Below are 27,509 nucleotides of genomic sequence, written 5' to 3'. Positions count from 1 at the left end.
AATTTCTTTCACCAATCTTTTATAGTTTTCAGAGTACAGGTCCTTCACCTCTTTGGTTAGGTTTATTCCTAGGTATCCTATGTTTTTGGTATAGTTGTAAATAGGATTGATTTCTTAATTTCTCTTTCTGATGCCTTATTATTGGGGTATTGAAATACAACAGATTTCTGTATGTTGATTTTTGTGTCCTGTGACTTTACTGAACTCATTTGTCAGTTCTAGGAGTTTTTTGGTGAAAATCTTTTGTGTTTTCTATGTATAGTATCATGTCATCTGCAAATAGTGAAAATTTTACTTACTCCTTGTCAATTTAGATATCTTTTACTTCTTTGTGGTGGCTGACTGCAATGATTAGGAGTCCAGTACTGTGTTGAATAGAAGTGATGAGAGAGGACATCCCTGTCTTGTTCCTGTCCATAGGGAAAAGGCTCTCAGTTTCTCCCCATAAGGATATTAGCTGTGGATTTTTTATATATGGCCTTTATTGTGTTGAGGTTTGTTCCCTCTAAACCTACTTTGTTAGGGTTTTTATCATGAATGGATGTTGTACTTGTCAAATGCTTTTTCGGCATCTATTGCATTGATCATCTGGTTCTTATCCTTTCTTTTATTAAAGTGATGTATCATGTTGACTGATTTATGAATATTGAACCACCCTTGCAACCCGGGAATAAATCCCACTTGATGGTGGTGAATGATTTTTAAAATGTATTGTTGGTTTTGATTTGTTAGTATTATGTTGAGGATTTTTGCATCTATGTTCAGCAGAAATATTGGTCTAAGATCCTTTTTTTACAGTGTTTTTATCTGGTTTTTGTATCAGGGTATTGCTGGCCTCACAGAATAAATTTGGAGATTTTCATTCCTTATCTATTTTTGGAATAGTTTGTGAAGAATAGGTATTAACTCTTCTTTAAGTGGAATTCAGCTGTGAAGCTACCTGGTCCTGGATGTTAGTTTTGGGGGGATTTTTTTTTTAACATCTTTATTTTATTTTATTTTTTTCAGTGCTCCAAGATTCATTGTTTATGCATCACACCCAGTGCTCCATGCAATACATGACCTTCTTAATACCCACCACCAGGCTCATCCATCCCCCTACCACCCTTCCCTCCAGAACCCTGTTTGTTTCTCAGAGTCCACAGTCTCTCAAACTTCATCTCCCCCTTTGTTTTATCCCAATTCACTTTTCCTTTCCTTTTCCTAGTGTCCTCCATGTTATTCCTTATGCTCCACAAGTAAGTGAAACCTTTGGGGGACATTTTGGTTATTGATTCAATTTCTTTGCTGGTTGCTGGTCTGTTCAAGTTTTCTGTATTTTCCTGTTTCAGTTTTGATAGCTTATTTGTTTCTATGAATTTATCCATTTTTTAGATTGTCCAATTTTGGGGGCATATTGTTTATATAATATTCTTTTATAAATTATTTGTATTTCTGTGGTGTTGGTTGTCATTTCTCCTTTCTCATTTGTGATTTTATTTATCTGGGCCTATTCTCTTTTCGTCTTGATAAATTTGGCTGGGATTTTTCAGTTTTACTGATTTTTTTTTTTTTTTTCAAAGAACCACCTCCTGTTTCCATCGATCTGTTCTATTGTCTTTTTAGTTCCTATATCATTTATTTCTACTCTGATCTTTATTATTGCTTTCTTTCTGCTGGCTTTAGGCTTTGGAGCTCTTTTTCTAACTCCTTTAGGTATAAGGTTAGGGTGTTTATTTGAGATGTTTCTTCCTTCCTGAGGTAGGTCTGTATTGCTAAACACTTCCCTCTTAAGCCTGCTTTTACTGCATCCCAAAGGTTTTGGACCATTCTGTTTTCATTTTTATTTGTTTCCACGTACTTTTTCATTTCTTCTTGTATTCCCCGGCTGACCCATTCATTGTTTGGTAGCATGTTTTTTAACCTCCATGTATTTGACCTTTCCAAATTTCTTCTTGTAATTGACTTCTAGTCTCATAGTGTTGTGGTCAGAAAAGATGCATGGTATAACTTGAATCTTTCTCGTATTGGTGTGTGACCTAATACATGATCTATTCTGGAGAATGTTCCATGTGCACTTGAAAAGAATGTGTATTCTGCTGTTTAAGAATGGAATGTTCTGAATATATCTGTTAAATCCATCTGGTCTAGTGTGTCATTCAAAGCCATTGTTCCCTTGTTGATTTTCTGTTTAGATCATCTATCTATTGATGTAAGTGGGGTGTTAAAAGTCTCTTACTGTTATTGTGTTATTATTGATTAATTCCTTTATCTTTGTTATCTTTTCAAATATTTAGGTGCTCCCACTTTAGGTGCATAAATATTTACAATTGTTATATCTTCTTGTTGGATTATCTCCTTTATGATTATATAGTGTCCTTCCTTGTTTCTTGGTACAGTCTTTGCTCTAAAGTCTAGTTTGTCCATGTAGTGTCCAAGTATTATTTCTTTGGCTTTTTTAACATCCTTTTGCATGATAAATATTTCTCTATTCCCTCACTTTTAATCTGCAGATGTCTTCAGGTCTAAAATGAGTCTCTGTAGGCAGCATATACATAGGTCTTGGTTTTGGGTTTTTTTTTTAATCCATTCTGACACTCTGTCTTTGATTCTTTAATCTATTTACATTCAAGGCAATTATTGGTAAATTCATAATTATTGTCATTTTATTACTTATCTTGTAATTGTTTCTAGAGATTTTCTCTGATCCTCTCTTGCTTTCCTCTCTGTCATCATTTGCTGATATATTGATAGTGATATATTTGAATTTCTTTGTTTTTGTTCTTTGCATGAATCTTACTGGTGTTTGATATATGATTACCATTAGGTTTATAAATAACCTCTTCTGCATATAGAAGTTTGTATTAATGTGATGGTAATTTAAGTTTGAACCCCTTTTTTCTTCTGTCCTTCCCATGTTTTAGGTATATGTTGTTATATTTTGTATCCTTTTTTCTGAGTTCCTTGACTAATTTTTTACAAAAATATTCATTTTTACTGATTTTGTGTTTCATATTGTGACTTTTGGTTTTTCACTCAGAGTCCCTTTAAATAGTTCTTGCAGGGCTGGGTTAGTGGTCATGAATTCCTTTCGTTTTCATTTATTTAGGATACTCTTTATCTCTCCTTCTATGATGAATGATAGCCTTGCTAGGAAGAGTATTCTTGGCTTCAGATTTTTCCCATTCAACACTTTGAATACATCATGCCTCTTTCTTCCTGCTTGCCAAATTTCTGTTGAGAAATCTCCTGCTGGCCTTATGGGTTTTCCCTTGTAATTTAAATTAGACTTCTTCTGTCTTGCTGCTTTTAAGATTTTTTTTATTTATTACTAAATTTTGCAATTTAGTAATTGTCTTGGTGTGGGCCTGCTTTTTTTTATTTTGATGGGGGTTCTCTGTGCCTCCTAGATCTGGATGTCTGTTTCCTACCCCAGATTAGGGAAGTTTTCAGCTATTATTTCTCCAAATAAATTTTCTGCACCCTTTTCTCTCTCTTCTTCTTCTGGGACTCCTGTAATACAAATGTTATTTATTTGATGGAGTCACTGAGTTCCATAACTGTATGCTTGTTTTGCATAATTCTTTCTCTCTTTTGTTCAACTTCATTGCTTTCCATTATTTTGTCTTCTAGGGCATTAACTTGTTCCTCTGCTTCTTCCAAAGTGATATTCATTGCATCAAGTATGTTTCTAGTCTCATTTATTGCACTCTTCATCTCTGATTCATTTTTTTTTTTTAACTTTATCTCTGTGGTAAGGGTCTCACTGATGTCTTCCATTCTTTTCTCAAGTCCAGTGAGTATCCTTATGATCATTGCTTTAAGTTCTCCATCAGGAATGTTACTTATATATGTTTTGCTTAGATCTCATGCCATGATTTTATCTTGTTCTTTCATCTGCGATAAATTCCTATGTCTTCTCATTTTGTCTAAATGTCTGCCTTCTTCTCTGTGTTAGAAAAGCCAGTTATGTCATCTGTTTCTGAAAGTAATGGCCTTATGAAAAAGAACTCATGTAGTACCCGAGCCTGGCACTTCAGGGAGTTTCTCCAGTCCGTGCTGTATGTCCTCTGCTGTTGTGCTTTGGCTGCTCTATCCTTCAGGCCAGCCATCTGCAGAGGCCCCTTTTGTCTAATGTGGACAGTGCTTGGTTCTTTGCCTGAATGTGGTAAGTTTTAACTAGGTATGCTCTGGTCTGCTTGTGAAATGAGACCAGAACTGAGGCTCTGCCAGACTCTCTGGTTGGGAGATGTGGTATGAACAGAGATATGTGCTGTCGTGCTGGGACTGAGGCAAGCATGACTGAGAAAGGCAGTCAGTTCCACCAGAGTGCTGTGGGGGGGGGGGGGGCTATTGTAAACATATCATTAGGCAGCAAGTGCCAGCATTGCACTGCTTCCCGCAGATGATGCTGTATTTATACTGGGGGAAGGGGAGGGAAATGGTGTTGGCTAGCTTCTTTGTTCCCCTAGAGGTGTCCTTGAATACTGCCTCTCAGGGATCTGCTCTATAAAGAGTATATAATCTCCTCTACTGTGTGCCCCAAGCACTATTCAGATTGTTGTTTCCATGTTGTATACTCCCAGGTGGTTTGCCTGCCTTCTGTCCAAGAGCAGCACAGTGCCTTTTAGGCTCTATCCCAGCCAAGCCTGCTAGACTTTAAAACTAGGATTTGAGCCCCACTGGCTGCAAGAACTCACAGAATTCAGCCCTTCTCATTTTCCAAGCCAATAGCTATGGGGAATCATTCTCTTTTTGTAGTCCACTGTGTACTCCTCTGTCTCACCCTTCTCCACAACCATAGTTCCTTCCCTTTCACAGCAGTCAAGACTTGCTTCCCCACTAAACCATGTCTCTGCATTTCCTACCTTCAGTGTTGCTTCTTTTCTCCCTTTAGTTGTGGAGTTTGTTCTGTCAGTATTCAGGTCAATTTCTGGGATATTTAGGATGATGTGATAGTGACCTTGTTGTATTTGGGGTCAAGGGAAGTCTGGGATCCTCCTATTCTACTGACATCTTCCTCCTCTCCAATATTGGTGAAACTTGAAGACATCATGCCAAGTGAAATAAGCCAGACACAAAAGAAAAAATGTAGCATAACTCTACTTACTTAGGGCACCTAGAGTAGTCAAATTAGAGGGAGAATGCAGAATGGTGGTTGCCAGGAGAACCACGAAGGGGGAAAGGGTGTTACTTAATGGGTATGGAATTTCAGTCTGGGAAGATGAAAAGTTCTGAAAATAGATCGTGATGATAGTAGTGTAATAATGCAAAGGTACTTAATGCCATAAAACTACACATTTGAACTCTGTTAAAATTGTGTATTTTATGTTATGTATATTTTACCACAAAAAGAAAAGAGAGAATAGAGGTAGACAGAAAAATTAGGTAGGAGGATTATAAAGGAAAGCTGAAATAAGGAAAGTAAAATATTTTCAAGCATCTCTTTTTCTTCAGATTTTGCCTTTGTTTATTCAGGGTTTACAAGGACCCCCTGGGAGTACAGGAGAAAGAGGACTTGAAGGAGAACCAGTAAGTTTATCTTTATACATTTCTAATTATATTTTTCTCATAATATACATTTACTTTTCTGTTATTGCCCCCTTGTGCTGTGACTGGTACATTTTTGAAAGCAACATTTATCATGGACACCTAATTATACAGAAAATATTTTGCTGGAAATACAGTTTTAGTACCTTCCGGATCTCATATAGCCAGATTTGGTCCTGTTTTTTTGGAACTGCTAAGATTTTACCTATTTCTATTTTAAACAATGATAGCTCTGTTTTATTGGCTTGCAGAAATTTTCTTTGTGAATGGCTTGCTGTTCTTAAATGACTATATTATACTGTCACAGACACACAGAATCATATTTTTGAGGCCAACTCTGTAATAAAATACCTCACAAAGGAGCCAAACTCTACATCTGATGGGTCTAAATATACAAACATAGAAATTCTGGTATATCAATAATGAAAAACTTACATCATGATTTTATAAATATGATTCAATTATAAAATTTCCATGGAAAATGATTATGAAAAGGAAAGATTTTTGTCACACCAACTTTCTCACAACTTATTCTTTATTGCGTATGAAGTCATTCTTCGGGTTAATGGTATCAGATGTAATATGCTATAACATGCTTGTAAGACTTATAATACAATATAGTCTTTCAAACTCTAATGGGTTGATCTTATCTATTAATTGACCCAAAGGTTTACAGGTGGCCTTTACATAATTCATTTAGCTTGTAGCAAGTGGAAAATGTAACAAAGAGGTATTCTTACCAAATGGTAAGAATTTCCTCCTTTAACCTATGGTATAAACTCTCCAAGCAATAAGTAAAGATTTGACTGTATATCTAATTCTTTCCAAATGAAGAATTTTAGATATGGTATTGATTTTATTAAACTGAACTCCTTTTGGTTCTCTCCCTGTTTTATACCTCTTGCCATCCCAATCCTAATATTTATTTGACCAAAAATAATGCAACTTTATTTAGCATTATTTACTTAAATATCTCTTTGAAAAAATTTCTAGCTCTTTGAAGTTAGAGACCATTTCTCTCATCTTTGCAATCATGTCTGGTGTAATGCATAGCATCTTGGATCTACTTAGTGTTCAGGTTATTAAACTGAATTGACAAAAGGTTATATACAAAAAGCATAGTTGCTTAGCCAGTAATATTAGATGAAGTGAAATGCAATGGAAGTTAACTTAATCTTAGTGAGGAACACATTTCAGTAAAATATGTCAAAAGATCTAGGTCATCAGCAGAGACAATATCAGGCTTTAAATAAGAAAAGATTTGTTACTGTAGGCATAAACAACTAAATAGTTTAACAGCACCTAAAAATTAACATTCAAGTCACTGGAGTCAGTGGGACTGGAAAATAAAATATAAATCAGTTAGTAATGGATATCATGGGCTTTGTTTCATATATTTGAGCTGCCTGGTTAAATTAAAGAAAAGAAAAGAAGCAAATTGGTAAAATGAAGGACACAGAAATGATGTTGAAACATATTTATACTTTGAGAATAATAAAATAGAGAGGACTACTTCTTTTCTATAGTCAGCAGCTATTAGAGTTGTCTCTTTCTCCCCAATTTTTCAAAATTAGTTTGCTCATAGCAATGCAAATACTGGGATTTAGATAGTTGTCCATTCATTCAATCAACAAATATTTATTAAGTACCTGCATTGGAATGTACTGGTAAGTATGGAGATTTCAGTCTAATGATAGAAATATATACTAATTGAATTATCATGGAGATAAATGGAAAATTACAAACTAAGATAAATGCTGTGAAGTATAGGAATTCAATTCTAAAAGAATGTATAACAGAAAAACTATACTTAAGAAAGTCTTCCAGAGGAGAAGTATTTGAGCTAGGATATGAAGGATGAATAGTAGTTACTTAGGCAAAGATGGGGAGAGGTTATTTCGGAGAGAAGTCATGAACTGAGAGGAAGTTCCACATATTTATTTGAAGATCTAAAAGAAGGCTAGCACAGCAATGGCACAGAGAGTCAGGTGGGAAGTAAGTGTAAGATGAGGCTGGAAAAGGAAGCAGGGGCAACACAGGTAGTTTTGTGGGCCCTAATCCCAAGGATTTGTACTTTTATCATAAATACAAAAGGATATTGTTAAAGAGATAGTACTAGTTTTATGATCATATTATTGTTTTGTAGAGATCATTCAAATTGGAAAGGACTAAGAGTGGATAAGCCCTGCTTTCTGTTGTGATCCAATTAAGAGATGGTAGAATGTTTTTGATTAACAGAGAAAAGTGGATAGATATAAAAGATTCAAAAGGAGTATAAAATCAAGAGGAAATTGATTTCTATATGTAAAGTGATTCCTAAGTTTTTGGCTGATCCAAATAAATATTTTTGGTATCTTTAAACATTGAACACTGCCTTTAAAGAGGAATATGAGGGGAATGCTGTAGTTTCTAAAAAATCAATTCTTGATAAATTTGCTTTACACTCTACCCTCCAGTTTAAAAATTATTTTCTAGGTACACTTCCTTAGTTGAAATGTTAGAAGTCACGTCCACTTACCTTGAAAGATCAGCAGGATTCTCAGATTAATTAAAAGTATGTGATAAACCCGGACATTAAATTACTTACGAAGATATAAAAAATAGCAATAGTTCTAGAAGCAAAAGATAAAAGATCAGTGTCTCCTTAGAATTTTGACAGTGCTAAAATCAGACAAAAATAGCACCCGCAGAAAAAACTAAAGATAAATACCCAAAAAATCAAGTAAAATTAAAATACACGTAGAAAGAATTAAGTGAATGAAATGAAAGAAAAATAAGATACCTGGGAATAAACCTAACCAAAGAGGTAAAGGTTCTGTACTCAAGGAACTACAGAACACTCATGAAAGAAATTGAAGAAGACACAAAAAGATGGAAGACCATTCCATGCTCTTGGATTAGAAGAATAAACATTGTTAAAATGTCTATACTGCCTAGAGCAATCTATACTTTTAATGCTATTCCGATCAAAATTCCACCAGTATTCTTCAAAGAGCTGGAGCAAATAATCCAAAAATTTGTATGGAATCAGAAGAGTCCCCGAATCATTAAGGAAATGTTGAAAAACAAAAATAAAACTGGGGGCATCACGTTACCTGATTTCAAGCTTTACTACAAAGCTGTGATCATCAAGACAGCATGGTACTGGCATAAAAACAGAAACATAGACCAGTGGAACAGAGTAGAGAGCCCAGATATGGACCCTCAACTCTATGGTCAATTAATCTTTGACAAAACAGGAAAAAATATACAGTGGAAAAAAGAGTCTCTTCAATAAATGGTGCTGGGAAAACTGGGCAGCTATATGTAGAAGAATGAAACTCGACTATTCTCTTACACCGTACACAAAGATAAACTCAAAATGGATAAAAGACCTCAACGTGAGACAGGAATCCATCAGAAGCCTAGAGGAGAACATAGGCAGTAATCTCTTCGATATCAGCCACAGCAACTTCTTTCAAGATATGTCTCCAAAGGCAAAGGAAACAAAAGCGAAGATGAACTTTTGGGACTTCATCAAAATCAAAAGCTTCTGCACAGCAAAGGAAACAGTCAAGAAAACAAAGAGGCAACCCACGGGAGAAGATATTTGCAAATGACAGTACAGACAAAAGGTTGATATCCAGGATCTATAATGAACTCCTCAACACACACAAAACAGACAATCATATCAAAAAATGGGCAGAAGATATGGACAGAAACTTCTCCAATAAAGACATACAAATGGCTATCAGACACATGAAAAAATGTTCATCATCACTAGCCATCAGGGAGATTCAAATTTAAACCACATTGAGATATCACCTTACACCAGTTAGAATGTCCAAAATTAGCAAGACAGGAAACAACATGTATTGGAGGGGATGCAGAGAAAGGGGAACCCTCTTACATTGATGGTGGGAATGCAAGTTGGTGCAGCCTCTTTGGAGAACAGTGTGGAGATTCCTCAAGAAATTAAAAATAGAACTTCCCTATGACCCTGCCATTGCACTTCTGGGTATTTACCCCAAAGATACAGATGTAATGAAAAGAAGGGCCATCTGTACCCCCAATGTTTATAGCAGCAATGGCCACGGTCACCAAACTGTGGAAAGAACCAAGATGCCCTTCAACGGATGAATGGATAAGGAAGATGAGGTCCATATACCCCTATGGAGTATTATGCCTCCATCAGAAAGGATGAATACCCAACTTTTGTAGCAACATGGACGAGACTGGAAGAGATTATGCTGAGTGAAATAAGTCAAGCAGAGAGAGTCAATTATCATATGGTTTCACTTATTTGTGGAGCATAACAAAAAGCATGGAGGACATGGGGAGTTAGAGAGAAGGGGGTTGGAGTAAATTGGAAGGGGAGGTGAATCATGAGAGACTATGGACTCTGAAAAACAATCTGAGGGGTTTGAAGTAGTGGGGGAGTGGGAGATCGGGGTACCAGGTGGTGGGTATTATAGAGGGCACAGATTGCATGGAGCACTGGGTGTGGTGAAAAAATAATGATACTGTTATGCTGAAAATAAATAAATGAAAAAAAAAGAAAAAGGAAGTATAAGAAGAATTACAAAAAGACAAAAATTACTTAATATTAAGAAACCCATAATATAACATATTACAGATATAGTATGGAAAATGCTAAAAACACATACTCAATAAAATTTAACTATTTTTGTTTTGTTAAAAATTATAGTAAAATAGTTTCTGGTCTTAATTGTAAGGAGCTTGGAAGCTGTCATCCCCCTTCTTACAACAAAGAAAAAGCTGAGCAAACTGTAAATCAACAACTCTTTTTAGATCATTGAGGTCAGAGAACCAACTGTTGCCTGAAAACTTGGGAGACAGACAGGAAGATGTAGAGAACCACATCTTACCGCAAGGAGAAGGCCATAGCTGAATGGTAGGAACACATTTAACTATAATTATATTTGTCAATATAAAGTTGGCAAATTGCTTAAGACACAATTTAGACTATCATAAATATTAAAAAACCAAGAGGGAACCCCATCCAAGGCAAGACCCCACATGTCTCTGAGTTTTACCACTAGGGGACCTGGTAGGTTCTCTCTGTAAAGTTCAGGGACATACATGTTTTTTCTTCTAGCAGTGGGTTGGGAAAAGTAACCATTTTGAAATACACTCAGAACATTCTGCTCTCCTTAACAAAGGGAAATCGGGAAAGGGAAATCGGTTTATCTGAGACTAACTGATTTGGGTTTTTGCCAAAGCAAAAAGTTACTGAACTTGGAAGAAGAGCAATTCTCCAACCCTAGATGCTTCTAGTCTCAGACATGGGGGAAAGAAAATACCCGCACTCAGGCTCACTGAAAGACTGAGACCTAATTATAAAACTATAGAGTGATTCTACCCCTCTTGAAACTTACCATCAGATGAATAGGGCTCCTGTATAACAACTGGGGATTACAGCTAAAAGAACTGCAGACCCAAACCCTATTTAAGACATCTCTGGGAAAGCCTGAAGACAACAGACAAGACAAAAACAATGACACTAGCAGGAAATTTAGCTTCTGACACCATAGTGCAGCAAACAGTGAACACAGCCTAGTTCCCAAACAGGTAACTTGCAACCTTATACTACTGAAGGCCTATTCACCTCAGACCCTTTTACCTTATATACCATGTTTGACTTTCAACAAAAACATTACAGGGCATGCTAAAAGGGGAAAAACAGTCTGAAGAGACAAAGCAAGCATCAGGAACAGACTCAGATATAGCAGAGATTTTGAAATTTCAGACTGGGAATTTAAAAGTGAAGTATAAATACTTTCCCAAACAAGCAAAAACTGACAGAATTTGTCACCAGTAGAACAGCCTTATAAAAAAATGTTAAATGAAATTCTTCAGAGAGAAAAAAAGTGATATAGATGAGAATCTAGGAGAGAAGACTGGAAGAACTTTAGAAGGAATACATAAAAGTAATATCAAATCTTTTTTTTTCTTAATTATTAGAATAGGTAGTCTGTGCAAAATAATCACAGCAGTGTATTTAATCTCATACCTTACGGATAAATATAGTGATTTAACTTGGATTAACTATAAATATACATTACAAACTCTGTAGAAACCACTAAAATTCTTTTAAAAGAAGTGTAAATGATATGATAAAATAAGAGAAAATTGAATCAATTAAAATTCACAGTTAAAAAAGAGCAGAAGACAAAGAAAAAAAAAAGGAAATGAGCAACAAATAAAAAACAGTAACAAAGATAGTAGGTATTTTCACTATGTGGAAAACACCAAACAATTGACCAATAAAAACCCACTCCTGGAACTAAAAAGCAATTACAACAAGTTTACAGGATCAGGATACAAGACTGATAGACGAAAGTCAGTTGATTTCCTATATACCAGCAATAAGCAATTAGAATCTGAAATTTAAAACACAACAGCATTTACATTAGCATCAAAAATTTAAAAAGATATAGGTATGAATCTAACAAAATTTACACATAATATATGTGAGGAAAACTACAAAACTGATTAAAGAAATAAAAGAAGATCTAAATAAATGGAGAGATATTTTGTGTTAATGGACAGGTAGAGTAAATATTGTTAGGGTGTCACAACTATAGATCCAATGCAATTCCAGTCAAAATATTAGCAAGTTACTTTGTGGATATTGATAACAAAATTCTAAAGTTCTCATGGAAAGGCTAAAGGCCCAGAAGAGCCAACAAATATTGAAGAAGGCCAAAGTCAGAGGACTGACATTATCCAACTTGAAGAACTTAATATAACACTATAGTATTAAAGACAGCATAGTAGGAATAGACAAATAGATAATTTGAGCAGAATGGTGAGCCCAGAAATAGAAGTCTACAAATATAATCAGCTGATCTTTGACAAAGTTGCCAAGGCAACACTTTTCAACAGCTAGTTCTAATACAGCTAGGTATTCATGTAAAAACAAAAGCAAATCCAAAAAACAAGGATCTAGACAAAGACTTTGTACCTTTCAAAAAAATTAACTCAAGATGGATTATAAACCTAAATTAAAATGTATAGCTGAAACTTCTATACCACTGACCCTGGATTTGATAATGACTTCTTTATATACAACATCAAAAGCATGATTCATGAATGGAAAACTGATAAGTTGGATTTCATTAAAATTAAAAACTTCCGCTCTGTGAAAGACATGTTAAGAGATTGAAAGACATGTAACAGCCTGGGAGAAAACATTTGCAAAACGCTTATCTAATAAAGGACTTGTATGCAACATACAGAAAGTGTCGGGGTCACGCCCCTAAGATGGCGCCGGCTACATAGCCCTAGCAGCACAGACAGCCTAAAAAACATCCGCCCTGGCCACACGTGACCTCGTGCTCCTCACATGAACACCGCATGCCACCACTGCCTACGAGCCCCAGATACCTCCTGGTCACGTGAACACCTCTGTGATTGGCTGTTATGTCCTATATAAGGCAAGAGAACTTCCCCGCAGGGGAAGGAGAAAGATCGACCAGGGAATAAACAAGAGCTTGTGCATCGACCTGTGTGTGTGTTGGTGTTGCGTCATCTCTGCAGGCGGGAGAGCGCGACAATAAAGAATTCTTAAAAGTTAACAGTAAGAAAACAAACAATCCATTTAAAAAATGGGCAACAGATCTGAATGGACAATACACCAAAGACCTACAGATGGCAAAGAAGCATTAGGAAATATGTTTATCATCATATGTCATTAGGGAGAATTGCAAATTTAAACAACAATAACACCATTACACACTTGTATGAATGGCTAAAAGCACCGACAATACCAAATGTTAGCGAAATTCCCGTTAGAATAACAGGAGTTCTCATTCATTGTTGGTAGTAATACAGAATGTAAATGGTACAGCAACTTTGTAACAGAATTTGGCAGTTGTTTACAAAGTTGAACACATTCTTACCATTATGATCCAGTAATCATGCTCCTTGGTATTTACCAAAATGAGTGGAAAACTTAATGCCTACAGGAGAACCTGCACATGAATGTTTATAGCAGCTTCATTCATAGTTACCCAAAGTAGAAGCAACTGATATGTCCTCAGAAGTTAAATAATAAAAAAAAGTGTAGTGCATCCATACAATGAAATATTACTCATCAATAAAAAGAGCTATTAAGGCCACAAAAAGACAGAGGAAGTGCATCCTGATAAGTGAAAAAACTCAATCTAAAAAGTCTAAATACCATATGATTCCAACTACATGACATTCTGGAAAAGGCAAAACTATAGAGACAGTAAAAAAGAACAGTGGTTGCCAGGTGTTGGGGGTAGAGGACCAGGGATGAATAGGAAGAAAATGGAAATTTGGGAGATGTGAAACTATTTTATATGGTGCTGTAGTGATGGATACATGATATTATGCATTTCTCAAAACTCACACAACTGTGTCTGTGTTCACACAGAGTGAACCCTAATGTAAACTATGGACTTTAAGTAGTAATAGTACTTTAAGTGGTAATGGTGCACAATATCAATTAATCAGTTGTAACCAATGTACCACACTAATGCAAGATGTTAATAATAATAGGGAAAACTGGACAAGGGTGGTATATGGGAACTCTGTACGTTTTGTTCAACTTTTCTGTAAATCTAAAACTTTTCTAAGAAATTAAGTTTGTTAATTGAAATGAAACATTCTGGTAATGTCAAACATAGTTGTGTAATAAAATAAAGTAGCTTATCTTGTATCTGCACCCAACCTACTAGGAAATCCGGAAACACTAGAAGCATAGGAACCACAATATAACATTGCCAACTGTCACTATATTGTCTAACATTATTTGAAAAATCTTAGCTAGTGTAGTGGTATATGACACAAAAATGAACATATAAGGAAAGAAAAACATTATTATTTAGAGAAAATTTAAATAAATCCCCCAAAACTTATAAAACCAAAGCATTAATTCTGTATTTTTCAATTTCTGGGATACAGTAATATAAGGTAACACCTAAAATAGGCATTTTAAAAAATCAGTTTTCTGATATACATATAATATACAAGCAACAAAATGTAATAGAAAAATATCTCACTTTAGATAGAAACAAAATAATAATTAAGGATAAACTTAATGGGAAGTTGATAGGACACATATAAAGAAAACTTCAAAAATTCATTAAGATACATAAAAACAGACTTAGGTAGAATGTCAAGTTATTGTCTAACTAGAAGACTATATTTTTAAAATTAATGTATTTGTTAGCGTTAACACAGTCCCCTTCAAAAATCCCATTACCCATATAAATCAGGTGGGGATTTAATTATTATAAGGATAACATAAAAATGAGCCAGCAAAATAGCTTAATATTTTTAACCTGCCATAAAAGGAGAATTAGGATTGGTAGAGTTTAAAATAATTTTTAAAATTTAAATAAATTTAAAATAATTATATGGAAATAGATGTTTTAAAATGTAGTGGAAAAAGTCTTCAAATACTAACAGATTTAACTATATACAAATTATGAATTTTTTTCATCCCAATTTTTTTTAAGCTCAAAGATTTAAAGAACTGCAGCAAATGTTAACTGGTTCAAGTGGCTATTTTGGATCATTTTTACTTTATGAGTTTCCAGGTATTCTACAGTGATCATATTTAGGGGGAAAAGTTTATCTTTAACAATATATAAAAAAATTAAATGAAAAACTACATAGATGTTAATGGTAAAATAATAGTTCTAGCCAGATAAGTGGCTTCTACACACTAAGACAATCCATTTGGTTTAGAAATTTAATGTTTATGCAATGAACTAAATATTCAATGTTTGTTTACTTAAAGTTACACTATTCATTATTACAGTGACCAGATTCCAAAAAAGGTCCAAACATGGATTTTTATTGCACCTTAGTGATTATTTCATATGAGTAAGCATTGTTATATCTGTTCATGTGAAACAGAGAAAATGTTGAACTGGATTCACTACCATGATAAAGTATGACATCATGGAACTCTAACGTATTTTTATTTCATTGGAGACCATGTATTTGCTTCTTTAAAAATGCTATTTTGTCACATTTTTGCCACAAATATCCAGTAGAAATATTATTGTCATATCCATCAAATAAGATAACTTTTGAAAGCTCTTAGTATGATATAATATATATAATATATAGTATGAAATATAATAGTAACTTAGGTGCTTAATAAATGTTTATTGAATGGATGAGTGAATTAGGGAATGAAAGTATGAAGGGTACTGTCCTTTCTTTTCTCTTGAATTTAAACATAGCCTTCTATTCATACACACACACACACACACACATACACACACACACAAAACAGATGAATCAACTATAAAGCTATAATTTTGTTTATACAAAAAGTTGATAAATGTGTTCTATTACATATAATATATTAAAAATCCCATATTTTGATGCATATATTAATCAAAATACAGAGTAAACTTTGATTCTCAGATCTTAAATTTTATTTTAATGTAGGGACCACGAGGATTGCAAGGTGATGCTGGACCTCCTGGAGAAATGGGCACTGAGGTAATTTTTTTTTCTGTGGCTCTTTGTTGTTTCATCAATTCCCAGTACTTTTTATAAGACTCCTCAAAGTAAAGTTGATACATTAGGTATATATTTAAAGAATAGTTCTGTAGTGTTATGTTTCATATTCAGAAAATACATCCTAAAATTCCATTTAAAAATAAGTTGACTATTTTATGAGTATAATTTTATACACATAAAGTTATCTTTTTTTAAGTTTTTATTTAAATTCCAGTTAGTTGATATACTGTATAAGATTAGTCTCTGGTATACAATTTAGTGCTTCAGCACTTACATACAACACCCAGTGCTCATCACCACAAATGCACTCCTGAATCCTATCACCTGTTTAACCCATTCCCTCACCCACCTCCCCTCAGGTAACCATTAGTTTGTTTTCTATAGTTAAAACTCTGTTTTTTGGTTTTCCTCTCATTTTCTCCTGTGAACATTTGTTTTGTTTCTTAAATTGCACAGATAAGTGAAATCATATGGTGTCTTTCTCTGACTTATTTTGCTTAGCATAATACTTTCTAGCTCCATTCACATTGTTGCAAATGGCATGATTTCATTCATTTGGATGGCTGAGAAATGTTCCACTGGATATACACCATATCTTCTTTACCTATTCACCACTTGATGGACATTTGGGCTCTTTTCATAATTTGACTATTTGTTGATATTGCTGCTATAAACTTTGGAGTGCACATATCCCTTTAAATTAGTTTTTCTTTATTTTGGGGGTAAATACCTAGCAGTGCAATTGCTGGATGGTAGGGTAGTTCTGTTTTTAACTTTTTGAGGAAACTCCATGCTGTCTTCCAGAGTGACTGTATCAGTTTGCACCAACAGTATCCACCAACAGTATATGAGGGTTCTACTTTCTCTGTATCCTCACCAACATCTGTTGTTTCTTGTATTATTAATTTGCCATTCTCACTAGTGTGAGGTGATGTGTCATTGTAGTTTTGATTTGTATTTCTCTGATAAGTGATGTTGAGCATCTTTTCATGTGACTATGGACCATCTGTATGTCTTCCTTGGAAAAATGTCTATTCATGTCTTCTGTCCATTTTTTAAACTGGGTTGTTTGGTTTTGGGGTGTTAAGTTTTGTAAATTCTGTATATATTTTGGATACTAACCCTTTATCGGGTATGTCATTTGCAAATATCTTCACCCATTCCTTAGGTTGCCTTTTAGTTTTGTTGATTGTTCCTTTTACTGTACAGAAGCTTTTTATTTTGATGAAGTCCCAGTAGTTTATTTCTGCTTCTGTTTCCCTTGCCTCAGTAGATATATTTGCATAGTTGCTGTAGCCTGTCAAGGAGGTTACTGCCCATTCACATAAAGTTCTTGTAACAGCCCATTGAAATGACCAAAAAAAGTGAATAAAACTTACCCTTCACTCACTTTGAGTTAATTTGATAACCCTTCATTCTAAGATGTTATATCTCCTTTATAGAAGAATATTAAGAAGTGACCCCTGGGCTGCCTGGGTGACTCAGTTTGTTAAGTGTCCAACTCTTAATTTCCACTCAGGTCATGATCTCTGGGTCCTGGGATTGAACCCCGCTTCAGGCTCTGTGCTCAGCAGGGAGTCAGTTTGAAGATTATCTCTCTCTACTTCTCTCCACTCATACACTCTCTCTCTCAAATAAATAAATCTTCAAAAAAAAAAAACCCTATTTAGGACATTTTTTGGAATAATAAACTATAATTATAATTATAAAACCCAGTTCCTTCATTTCTGTTGTTTGTTTACTTTAGCTCTAAATAAATTAGACATAAATTTTTCCTCGTTTGACTTTTGTGAAACTGCTGTCTTTAGATTCTGCTCTTTACCTTCTCATTAGCCTTTCTCAGTCATGATGTGAAGCTGTCCTTCTTTCTCAGCCTAGCAGTCGTAGTATCACAATGACTCTAATTACCAATATTATTCTTAGAGTTCTCATCTTGATGGCTCTAGCTCATACCTGTCTCTTCAGCTGCAGTTACTGATTCCCTGTTGTATTTTACATATGCACCTACATAGCCTACATACATCTTAAATTCAAAATATCTAAACCAAACCTATTATTTTCCTGGTGTTCTTTCTCTTTTTATTCCCATCTCATTGAAAGATACTCCTTGCGCCGAACAGCCGAAAACTGAGTCTTCCTAGACTCCTCTTCCTACTTATTTTCTCCAGTCAGCCATCATTTCCCTGTGAATGAACCCCCATAGTGTCTCTGTTTTACCCTTTCTTTTTCATCCCTATTGCCAGTGCTCTAGTCTGCTCTTACTGCAGGTCTCCAGCAACTTCCATCATTCGTTAGCTAATTGTTGCCAGTTTCTCTTTGTCATACCATTCTTTTCCTTGGAATTTTTCCGTGGCTCTCATGACCTTTAGTAAAATGCCAACCTTTTAACATAATGAATAATGTTCCACATTATCTGACTTATGCAGACCGTTAAGCCACATGCCAGTAAAGCTCTTCTCCTGCCCTCTGTGGTCCAGGTTTGTTGGCCTATTTTTAATCCCACAATGATGCCATGTTTCTTGCTGTGCACTTTGTAGCCACTGGAAGGTGATACAAGGAAGGCTGATATATGGTCCCTGACTCCTGTAGGAGTTTCTAACCTATTCCAGAAGATAGTCATATAAAAGATTATTACATTACAATGTATTAGACCCAGTGATGCAGATATTCCCAGGTCAATATAGGAACATGGCAATGAGCATTTAACTCCACCTGGATACAAGGAAGAAGAAAACTTGTGGGGAATGTGGAATGGTGACGAGATGAGTTACGAGATGAGTTTTAAGGAATGAGTAGGAGTTAGCCATATGAAAAGAGTAATAAAGATAAGGAAATTCCAGAAAAAGGAATAGTATAAGCAAGAACATACAAACATGAGGCAATATGGATTCTTTGAAAGTCAAAGCAAGGTGTGGTAGTAGAAGAAAGTATAGAAAAAGTATGAAAAGCTTTGTGTACTGTTAAGCTTCATTTTTTTTTTAATCTTAAGGGCCATATTAAGTCATTGTAAAATATGATAAACAGAACAGTGAAACAGTCAGATTTAATTTTTGGGTGATAAGATAGATCTAACAGCTACATAGAGAATGTATTTGAAAGGACAGGAATGAAACCATGAATACCTACTAAAGGACCATTGCATTCAACCAGGCAAGAAATGATGGACTTCTTAATGAAAGTAGCAGGCACAGAAAGGGAGAGGAGTGGATGGATTTGAGAAATGTCTTTTATATAAATTCTGCAGAACCTTCATATGTATAGAATATGTGATGTAAAGTAGAAAGAGAAGTCAAAAATTATTCCCAGTTTTCTAGGCTGTGCAACACGATGGATGACAATACCTTTCAAGAGACCAAAGAGGAATATTAGGGAGATGAGGGTCATCATCTGTTAATCTGCCCAAGGTAAATGGTTAAGAAGTGAGACTGGCTTTTGAATCCACAACTGACACAAAAGCTGATGCTGATAACCTATTCTATGCCACATCCTCTGAGACTAAAGAAAGCTGAGAAGAGTCATACCTAATAACTAGAAGGGTTTTTTTTAACTGAGTAAGAGACAAAAATTCTGTTGTGATAAGGAGTAGAGGTTAAGTAGGTCATTCGAGGAAAATTCACTGATTTAGAACAGTGGTTGAAGATAATAGGGGAGGGAATGACTATAGACAAGTGGAAGAGCAGATACACCTTACTAAAAGTCAAGCTTTTAGTAGGAGGCAATGAATTTGCCTTATATTGATAATAATGATGCCAATAGCCCACAATTATGAAGCATTTTCTATGTGCCTAACACTATTTGTGTTTTGCTGTATTAATGGATTCTTACAACTCCCTATGAGATAGATGCAGCTATTATTTTCATTTACAGATGAGGAAACAAAGGCATGAAATGGTTAAATAACTCACTTGCTGAAGAGTGATAGCTAATAATAGTGGTACAGCCTACATTTCAGTTCAGGGATTCTCTCTCCACAATCCTTTATCTTAGCCACTATGCCTCTCAACAGGTAATGATGCCACTTTGCACTAGTGTGTAATTTTTTTTTCCAGCAGTATTCAGCTGGAAATAGAAATGGAAATAATTTAAAGTGCTAATCCAAGATTGGTATAAGAAAAGGAACAACTGGGTTTTAGAAGATCAACAATTAGAGTTAGTTTAAGAAAGGAATAAAAGAAGCCAGGAAGAGCTGAGAGGTTGGGAGAAATTAGGAACCAAAGAAAATCTGTGACATTGAAAGCAATTTTAATATGGAAGGAATTCTAAGAGAGCTGGGATTCTCTCTCAAGACAGAATATTAATCTTAAAGTAGGATATTAAATTCTATCATTTCTGAGAGAGAGCAGAAACCCAGGCCATCTCAGTTCATAATTTTTCCTCTTAAGTACTGTACTATACTATCTCTTGTAGCAGCAAAGAAGTCACAAAACTAACCCACAGAAGAATTTAAATAATGTGACTATTAAAATATTGTGAAATGATGGTAAAATGGAGGGAGAATAAGGAAATTAACCTTTAGCAAGGTGATACATTGAGAAGTAAAGGTATAATTTTTGAGTTATAGAAATAACCACTAAGAAAACAAAAATTGTTTTATAAAGTAGTTAGGTATCTCTGGGGCACCTGGATGATTCAGCTAGTTAAGCATCTGCCTTCAGGTTAGGTCATGGTCCCAAGGTCCTGCGATAGGGCCCCAAGGCAGGCTCCCTTCTCAGCAGGGAGTCTACTTCTCCCTCTGTCTCTCCCCCTTACTTGTGTTCTCTCTAATAAATAAATAAAATCTTTAAAAAAATAAAAATAAAAAAATAAAATAGTTGCCTCTGAGGAATGGGACTGGGCTTTTTTTATTATAATTCCCATCGGTACTGTTGTGCAAGTATAGCTTTTATTTTAGAAAAAAAAGCAAGGTGAATATGTATTGCAGAAGCAGAGTCAAAAATGGAAAACCGAACTTCCTCTTATCTAAAATACTATTACATAAAAGATATTTTAAACTCTCATAGTTATAAGGAAGAATATCACCCACAAGTCAGAACTACTAAGGAATCACTGAAAGATAGAAGGACAACAGGAAGCTTTTTGTCAAGAGTGTGTTGTGAGTTAATACTTTAAGCTACTCCTCTACTCCAAAAACATGGGAATTACAGAATACATGTGTGTTTTTATAGTTATATATATATATACATACATTCGTAGGTACATGTACACAAAGAGAAAGAAGAACGAGGAATGAGGAAGGGAAGAGGGAAAGGATATCCTTAGTGTGCTCAAAAACAAGATAAATATCTCTGAAACAAACAAATTTAAAAAAACAATACAACAGCAGTTGTAGGAGCGTCAGGCCTAGACAGAGCCAGAGGTTGCAAGAAGTTGTATGTTTTCAAGATATAAAGAACCAAATTCTCCCCAACTGGACCCACCCACAAAAGGAAAGTAGAAAAGCTGCCATTTGGATTTTTCATAATGTGAATATATTCATATCATCTTTGTATCTTAAATCTTTCTTCATAAAATGAATAAAGAAAACTGAAATTTTTAAAAGAAGTGTGCTCCAGAGGGCTCAACAGAAATGGATAAGGGTGAAAGGTAAAAAAAACACTGAGAATAGTAAGAGTATGAGGGTAGGAAATTAGAAGAGGAAATGGGAAGTGTTTGTCTTTGACCAAGGATTGAAGGATGACAGGAAGAATAGAAGAAATTGTTCTTAAAAGTCCTGACTTCAGGAGATGTTATTTTGGCATTTGAACTGTTAAAATGTCCCAAAATTATCTGGTCTTATGCCATCAAGTTTATAAAGTGGAAGCAAAAATATTTTCCTGGACATATATCTTACCCTTGGGCTAAAAATTACTATGATCTTCTTGCGAGGTTGTTATTGCCTTTGCAATCAGTGAAGGAATGTATATCAAATGATGTGTCAAATCATTTTCTTCTAGGGACCTTCAGGTATTGAGGGTGAATCTGGTCTGCAAGGCGAACCAGGTGTAAAGGTAATCTTCCTAAATAGTGAAAAGGTCTCTCAATTTTTACCACTGAATCCCCTGTTTGCCACATTTTGGCAAATATCAATCATCTTGAAAACAAGTGAGGATAGCAGATAAAAATGGGAAGTGTTTTCAAATGAGTCAGAAAATAAATATGTATATCTATATCTATGTATCTGTCTTTTCACTGACTCCATGTGTATGTTTGTATAAGAGAAAGAGAGGAAATAAAAATGATAAAGCTAATGGGGTAATATATTAATTAAAGCTAATGGGGGTGATAAATTAATCTGGGGAAAAGAAAAAAATGGGAATTGTTTTAAAAGCCCTATCCTCATGATACACCTTCCATAATTATTAGATATACTGTTTTAGTAGAAAATGATTTTAATCTTTCCCTTTGTTTCTTTAGGGAAATGTTGGACCTGCAGGCAATGCTGGAGTTGCTGGAGAACCAGGGTTACGGGTAAATGTCTGCTGGGAACCATTTTATTTTATTTTATTTTTTTAAAAGATTTTATTTGTTTATTTATTTATTTGAGAGAGAGAGAGCCTGAAAGGGGAGAGGTCAGAGGGAGAAGCAGAGTCCCCGAGGAGCAGGAAGGCTGATATGGGACTCCAGGATCATGACCTGAGCCAACGGCAATTGCCTAACCAACTGAGTTACCCAGGTACCCTGAGAACCATTTTAATGCACTGGCCTGAGTGATTCAGAGACTTGAAACAGCATAAATTAAGTTTCAAAAATGCATAATAAATCTTCCTGGTGCCTAATAGAAAACGTTTGTCTTTATTTCTTAGTTTTTAAAGCTGAATACCAGACCCTGTTCATATTGTCATTTATTAGTATTTGGAGTCCTAAGCTCATGCATCCTCTTCTCGGTGTGGAGTGTTCTCTATAGAATGCTTTACACATATGCAGAGTAGCTGTGATTGTCACTCATATTCACATTAGGAAGAAATTCACAAATAACAGTAATCAACTCTCAGGATATTTCCTGACCTAACAAAGCAAACAAATGATTACAACCTAATTTGTGTTTGAAAAAAGCAAAAACAAAAATCTAAAGTCACGAAAAGTTAACAAGATTCAAGGAAATAATTGTAAATAAGAATAATTAGAGAGTTTACAGAAGTTATTCTAATATAGACAGCTTGTAATTTGAGCTGTGGTAAGCTTTTTTCCCAAGATAACCATGCCCAAGATAATCTCAAGAGACATTTGCATACTAAAAGGCAAAGTCTGGAGACTTGTTTCGTTTTCATTTTCCCTTTTTTTGCAGGGGGATTGGCAGTGTGAGGTTGGGGTAGTGGAAGTGTCAATGGTGGGAGCAACAGAGAAATTGTGAAGATGCACTAATTAACTCACTTTTAACTATTTTAGGTGACAAGAGTGTAATATCTTCATAGACAATGGCTGTATTTTTCTGTTAAATTCTATATCTGGAGGACAGCTTTTTGATGTACCAGGGCCTTAACTGTTCCCTTGTAAGCGAGAAAATACAAACCGTAAAAGTATGGTTTTAACTGAATTAAGTCACACTAATCCATTTAATTGAGTATAGCAAGGTACTATAACTTGAAGAGATATAGGATTTCTAGTCCTTGAACTCAGGAAACACAGGTGTAACTATATAAATTTTCAGAGCTACCAAATGAATATGTGTTTCTCTTAATTATCTGAAAGTTAAAATTCTGGGCCTATCTTATATTTGAATTTACAATATTGATTCTTCAAATCATCTTCAGAGCTATTCCAAGCAAATAATATCAAGCTTATTATACTGCCAAATATTCCTTATAAATAAAGTATAAGTAGGAGTAAATGTGCAGAAACCTGATACTTTCTATAGATACCAGGAACAAACAGTAAGTTAAGGCAAGCAATTCAGCAAAATAATAAATCCTACTGTTTTTGCTAAAAAATAGGGTGAACCAGGAGCTCCCGGAGAAGAAGGTCTCCAAGGGAAAGATGGCTTAAAGGTAAATCATACTTTTCTTATTATGTGTATGTAGATGTTTCTTGTGAAATCTTTAAAATATTACATAATTACATGATTTTATGTTATAAACAAAAATCTGCTTATTGTGTGGTATACTTATTTTACTGCTTTCCCTTTCTTAAAAATTTTTACTGGCTTTCAGGGGAACCCAGGAGGAAGGGGTCTTCCTGGAGAAGATGGAGAAAAAGGAGAGACAGGCTTACCAGGGGCTTCAGGACCCTCGGGTAGGACAGGTCTAATGGGCCTTCCAGTGAGTACTGCTGAGTTCATTTTTGAGTACTCCGTGAATTCAGTCCTCTGTGTATATGTACACCCACACACCCACACACACAAACACACACATACACACACGCATTCTGATTCTCTTAGATGTTCATTGGGTAATTGAAGGTATGTAACTGTGGCTTGAGAGAAGGCCAAACCAGGGACTGATAATCAGCCTACCTAACATCCAAGGAAGAAAGATAATTTCTCCATGTGTCACATGGACACAAGTCCTTGGAAGTTTTTTCCCCCTCCCACTTTGAGATATAATTGACAAGTACCATTGTGTAAATTTAAGATGTATAAGTGACAATTTTATACACATGAGCACACACACACACACACGCACACACGTATACATATATGATTACCAAATAGGGTTAGTTACACATCTATCACTTTACTTAGTTACCTTTTTGTGGTGTGGAGAAAATTTTTAAGACTTACCCTCTTAGCAACTTTCAAATATACAATACAGTATTGTTAAGTATAGTCACCACATTGTACATTATATCTCTGTGAGTTATTTATAACTAGAACTTTGTGTCCATTCACCATTTCCCCCATCTCTCCACTTCTGGCAACAACCAGAAGTGGAGAGATTCTCCACTCCATCTCTCCACTGACAGCAACAACCGTCAGTCTATTCTCTGTTCCTATGATTTCAGGGTTGTTTTTTGTTTTTTTTTTTTTTAGATAACACACATATTTGCGATCATACAGAAATTTTTTTTCCTCCGACTTATTTCACATAACATAATGACTTCCAGGTCCATCCACATGTTGCAAATGTCCGGATTTCCTTCTTTTTGTGGCTGAATATTCCATTGTATATATAAACCATATATATGCCATTCTTTTTCAAATATAAATTGACCATATATGTATGCATTTTCTCTGGGCTCTCAGTTCTTTTCCATTAGTCTTTATGTCTGTTTTAATGCCAGTACCACACTGTTTCTATTAATATAGTCTTATATTAATACAATCTGGAATTGAGAGGTGTGATACCTCCAGCTTTAATTTTTCTCAAGATTGTTTTGGTTATTTGGGGTATTTCATGGTTTCATGTGAATTTTAGGATTATTTTCTATTCCTATAAAACATGCCATTGGAATCTTGGTAGGAATTACACTGAATCTGTAGGTGGTTTGGGGTAATATGGACATGTTAACAATATTAATTATTCCTCCCTATGAATATAAGACAGCTCTCCATTTATGTGTCTTCTTCAATTTCTTTCATCAATATCTTACAGTTTTCAGTCTCTAGATATTTCATCTCCTTGGTTGTATTTATCACTAAATATTGTATTGTTTTTAATGCTATTATAAATGGGAATGTTTTCTTTATTTCTTTTTCAGATAATTCATTCTTAGCACATGTCAACATGACTGGGTTTTCTAGGTGATTTTTGTATCCTGCCATTTTACTGAAAGCATTTATTAATTTTAACAGGGTTTTTGTTTTGTTTTGTTTTTTTTGTCGAGTCTTTAGAGTCTTCTATATATGAAGATAATGCCATCTTCACAGACAGTTTTACTTCTTCCTTTCTTATTTGGGTGCCTTTTATTTCTTTTTCCTGCATAATTGCTTGGGTAGGATTTCCAGTACTACTGTGAACAGAAGTGGTCAGAGTCTCTTGCTCCTGATCTTAGAGGAAATCCTTTCAACCTTTCACTATTAAATGTGACATTAGCTGAGAGTTTGTCATGTATAACCTTTATTATGTTGAGGTATGTTCCCTCTATACCTGCTGTATTGAGAGTTTTTATCATGAAAATTATTGAAGTTTGTCAAATACTCTTTCTGCATCTATTGAGATGATCATATGGTTTTATCTTTAATTCTGTGAATGGGGTTTATCACATTGATTGATCCATTCTTGCATCCCAGGAATAAATCCCACTTGAACACGGTGTATGATCCTTTTAATTTGATCTTGAATTTAGTTTGCTAGCATTTTGTTGAGAATTTTTGCGTCCGTATTCATTAGGACTTTGATCTGTTGCTTTCTTATAATATAGTTATCTGGCTTTTGTATCAGGATAATGCTGACCTGAGCTTGAGTATATTCCTCCTTTTCAAAATTTTGGATGAGTTTGAGAAATATTACCATTACTTCTTCTTTAAGTGTTTGGCAGAATTTATCAACAAAAACTAGGTTTTTCTTTGTTGAGAGGTTTTTCATTACTTATTCAGTCTCATTCATTATTGGTCTATTCAAATTTTCTGTTTCTGCATGATCCAGTCTTGGTAAGTAGTACTCTTCTAGGAATAAGTATATTCTAAGCTGTCCAATTGGTTGACAAATAATTATATATTAATAGTCTTTTATAATCCTTCATTTTGCCGTGTTACAATTTATAATGTTTTCCCTTTCTTTTCTTTTTTTTTAATTTTTTTTTATTTTCAGCATAACAGTATTTCTTGTTTTTGCACCACACCCAGTGCTCCATGCAATCCGTGCCCTCTCTAATACCCACCACCTGGTTCCCCCAACCTCCCATCCCCCGCCGCTTCAAACCACTCAGATTGTTTTTCAGAGTCCATAGTCTCTCATGGTTCACCTCCCCTTCCAATTTCCCCCAACTCCCTTCTCTCTAACTCCCCTTGTCCTCCATGTTATTTGCTATGCTCCACAAATAAGTGAAACCATATGATAATTGACTCTCTCTGCTTGACTTATTTCACTCAGCATAATCTCTTTCTTTTCTAACTGTATTTGAGGTCTTTCTGTCTTGGTGTTTGTCGGGTTTATCATTTCAAGCAAACAGCTATTTTGTTAACCTCTTCTCTAGTTTTTCTGTTTTCTATTTTATTTACTTTTGCTCTGATTTTCATCATTTTTTTTTCTTCTGCTAACTTTGAGAACTTGTACTTCTTTGAGGTATAAACTTAGGTAATTTATTTGTGATCTTTCTCCTTTTATAAAGTCGGCATGTAAACTCTCTTAGAACTGCTTTCCATAAATTTTTTCTATGTTGTGTTTCCATTTTTGTTTCAAGTTATTATTTAAATTCTAGTAGTTAACATACAGTGTAAATGGATTTCAGGAGTAGAATTTAGTGATTCATCACTTTCATACAACACCCAGTGCTTCTCACAAGTGCCCTCCTTAATCACCATCACTAATTTAGCCCATTCCCTGCCCACCTCCCCTCCATCAACTCTCTGTTCTCTGTAGTTAAGAGTTTCTTAAGGCTTGCCTCCCTCTCTT

At 34.9% G+C, this 27,509-nt stretch overlaps 1 protein-coding gene across 5 annotated transcripts in view; it reads left to right on the top strand.

Annotated features, from left to right (window-relative positions):
• The window catches only part of COL24A1 (collagen type XXIV alpha 1 chain), a 411,639-nt gene that overhangs the window by 260,489 nt on the left and 123,641 nt on the right, over positions 1-27,509 (top strand). For all 5 annotated transcript variants that reach the window (XM_045064804.1, XM_045064802.1, XM_013056205.2 and 2 more), the window contains 6 exons: positions 5,458-5,511; positions 15,967-16,020; positions 21,975-22,028; positions 22,435-22,488; positions 23,952-24,005; positions 24,168-24,275. In XM_045064804.1, the coding sequence (XP_044920739.1) occupies positions 5,458-5,511; positions 15,967-16,020; positions 21,975-22,028; positions 22,435-22,488; positions 23,952-24,005; positions 24,168-24,275 (378 nt within the window). The remainder of the gene's footprint in view (positions 1-5,457; positions 5,512-15,966; positions 16,021-21,974; positions 22,029-22,434; positions 22,489-23,951; positions 24,006-24,167; positions 24,276-27,509) is intronic.

Source organism: Mustela putorius, unplaced genomic scaffold (genome assembly GCF_011764305.1).
Source record: "Mustela putorius furo isolate JIRA1106 unplaced genomic scaffold, ASM1176430v1.1 tig00003853_pilon_pilon_pilon, whole genome shotgun sequence".
Lineage (NCBI taxonomy): Eukaryota > Metazoa > Chordata > Mammalia > Carnivora > Mustelidae > Mustela > Mustela putorius.
The sequence above is the reverse complement of the archived record's forward strand: the minus strand, read 5'-3'. Positions and strand labels throughout refer to the sequence as shown.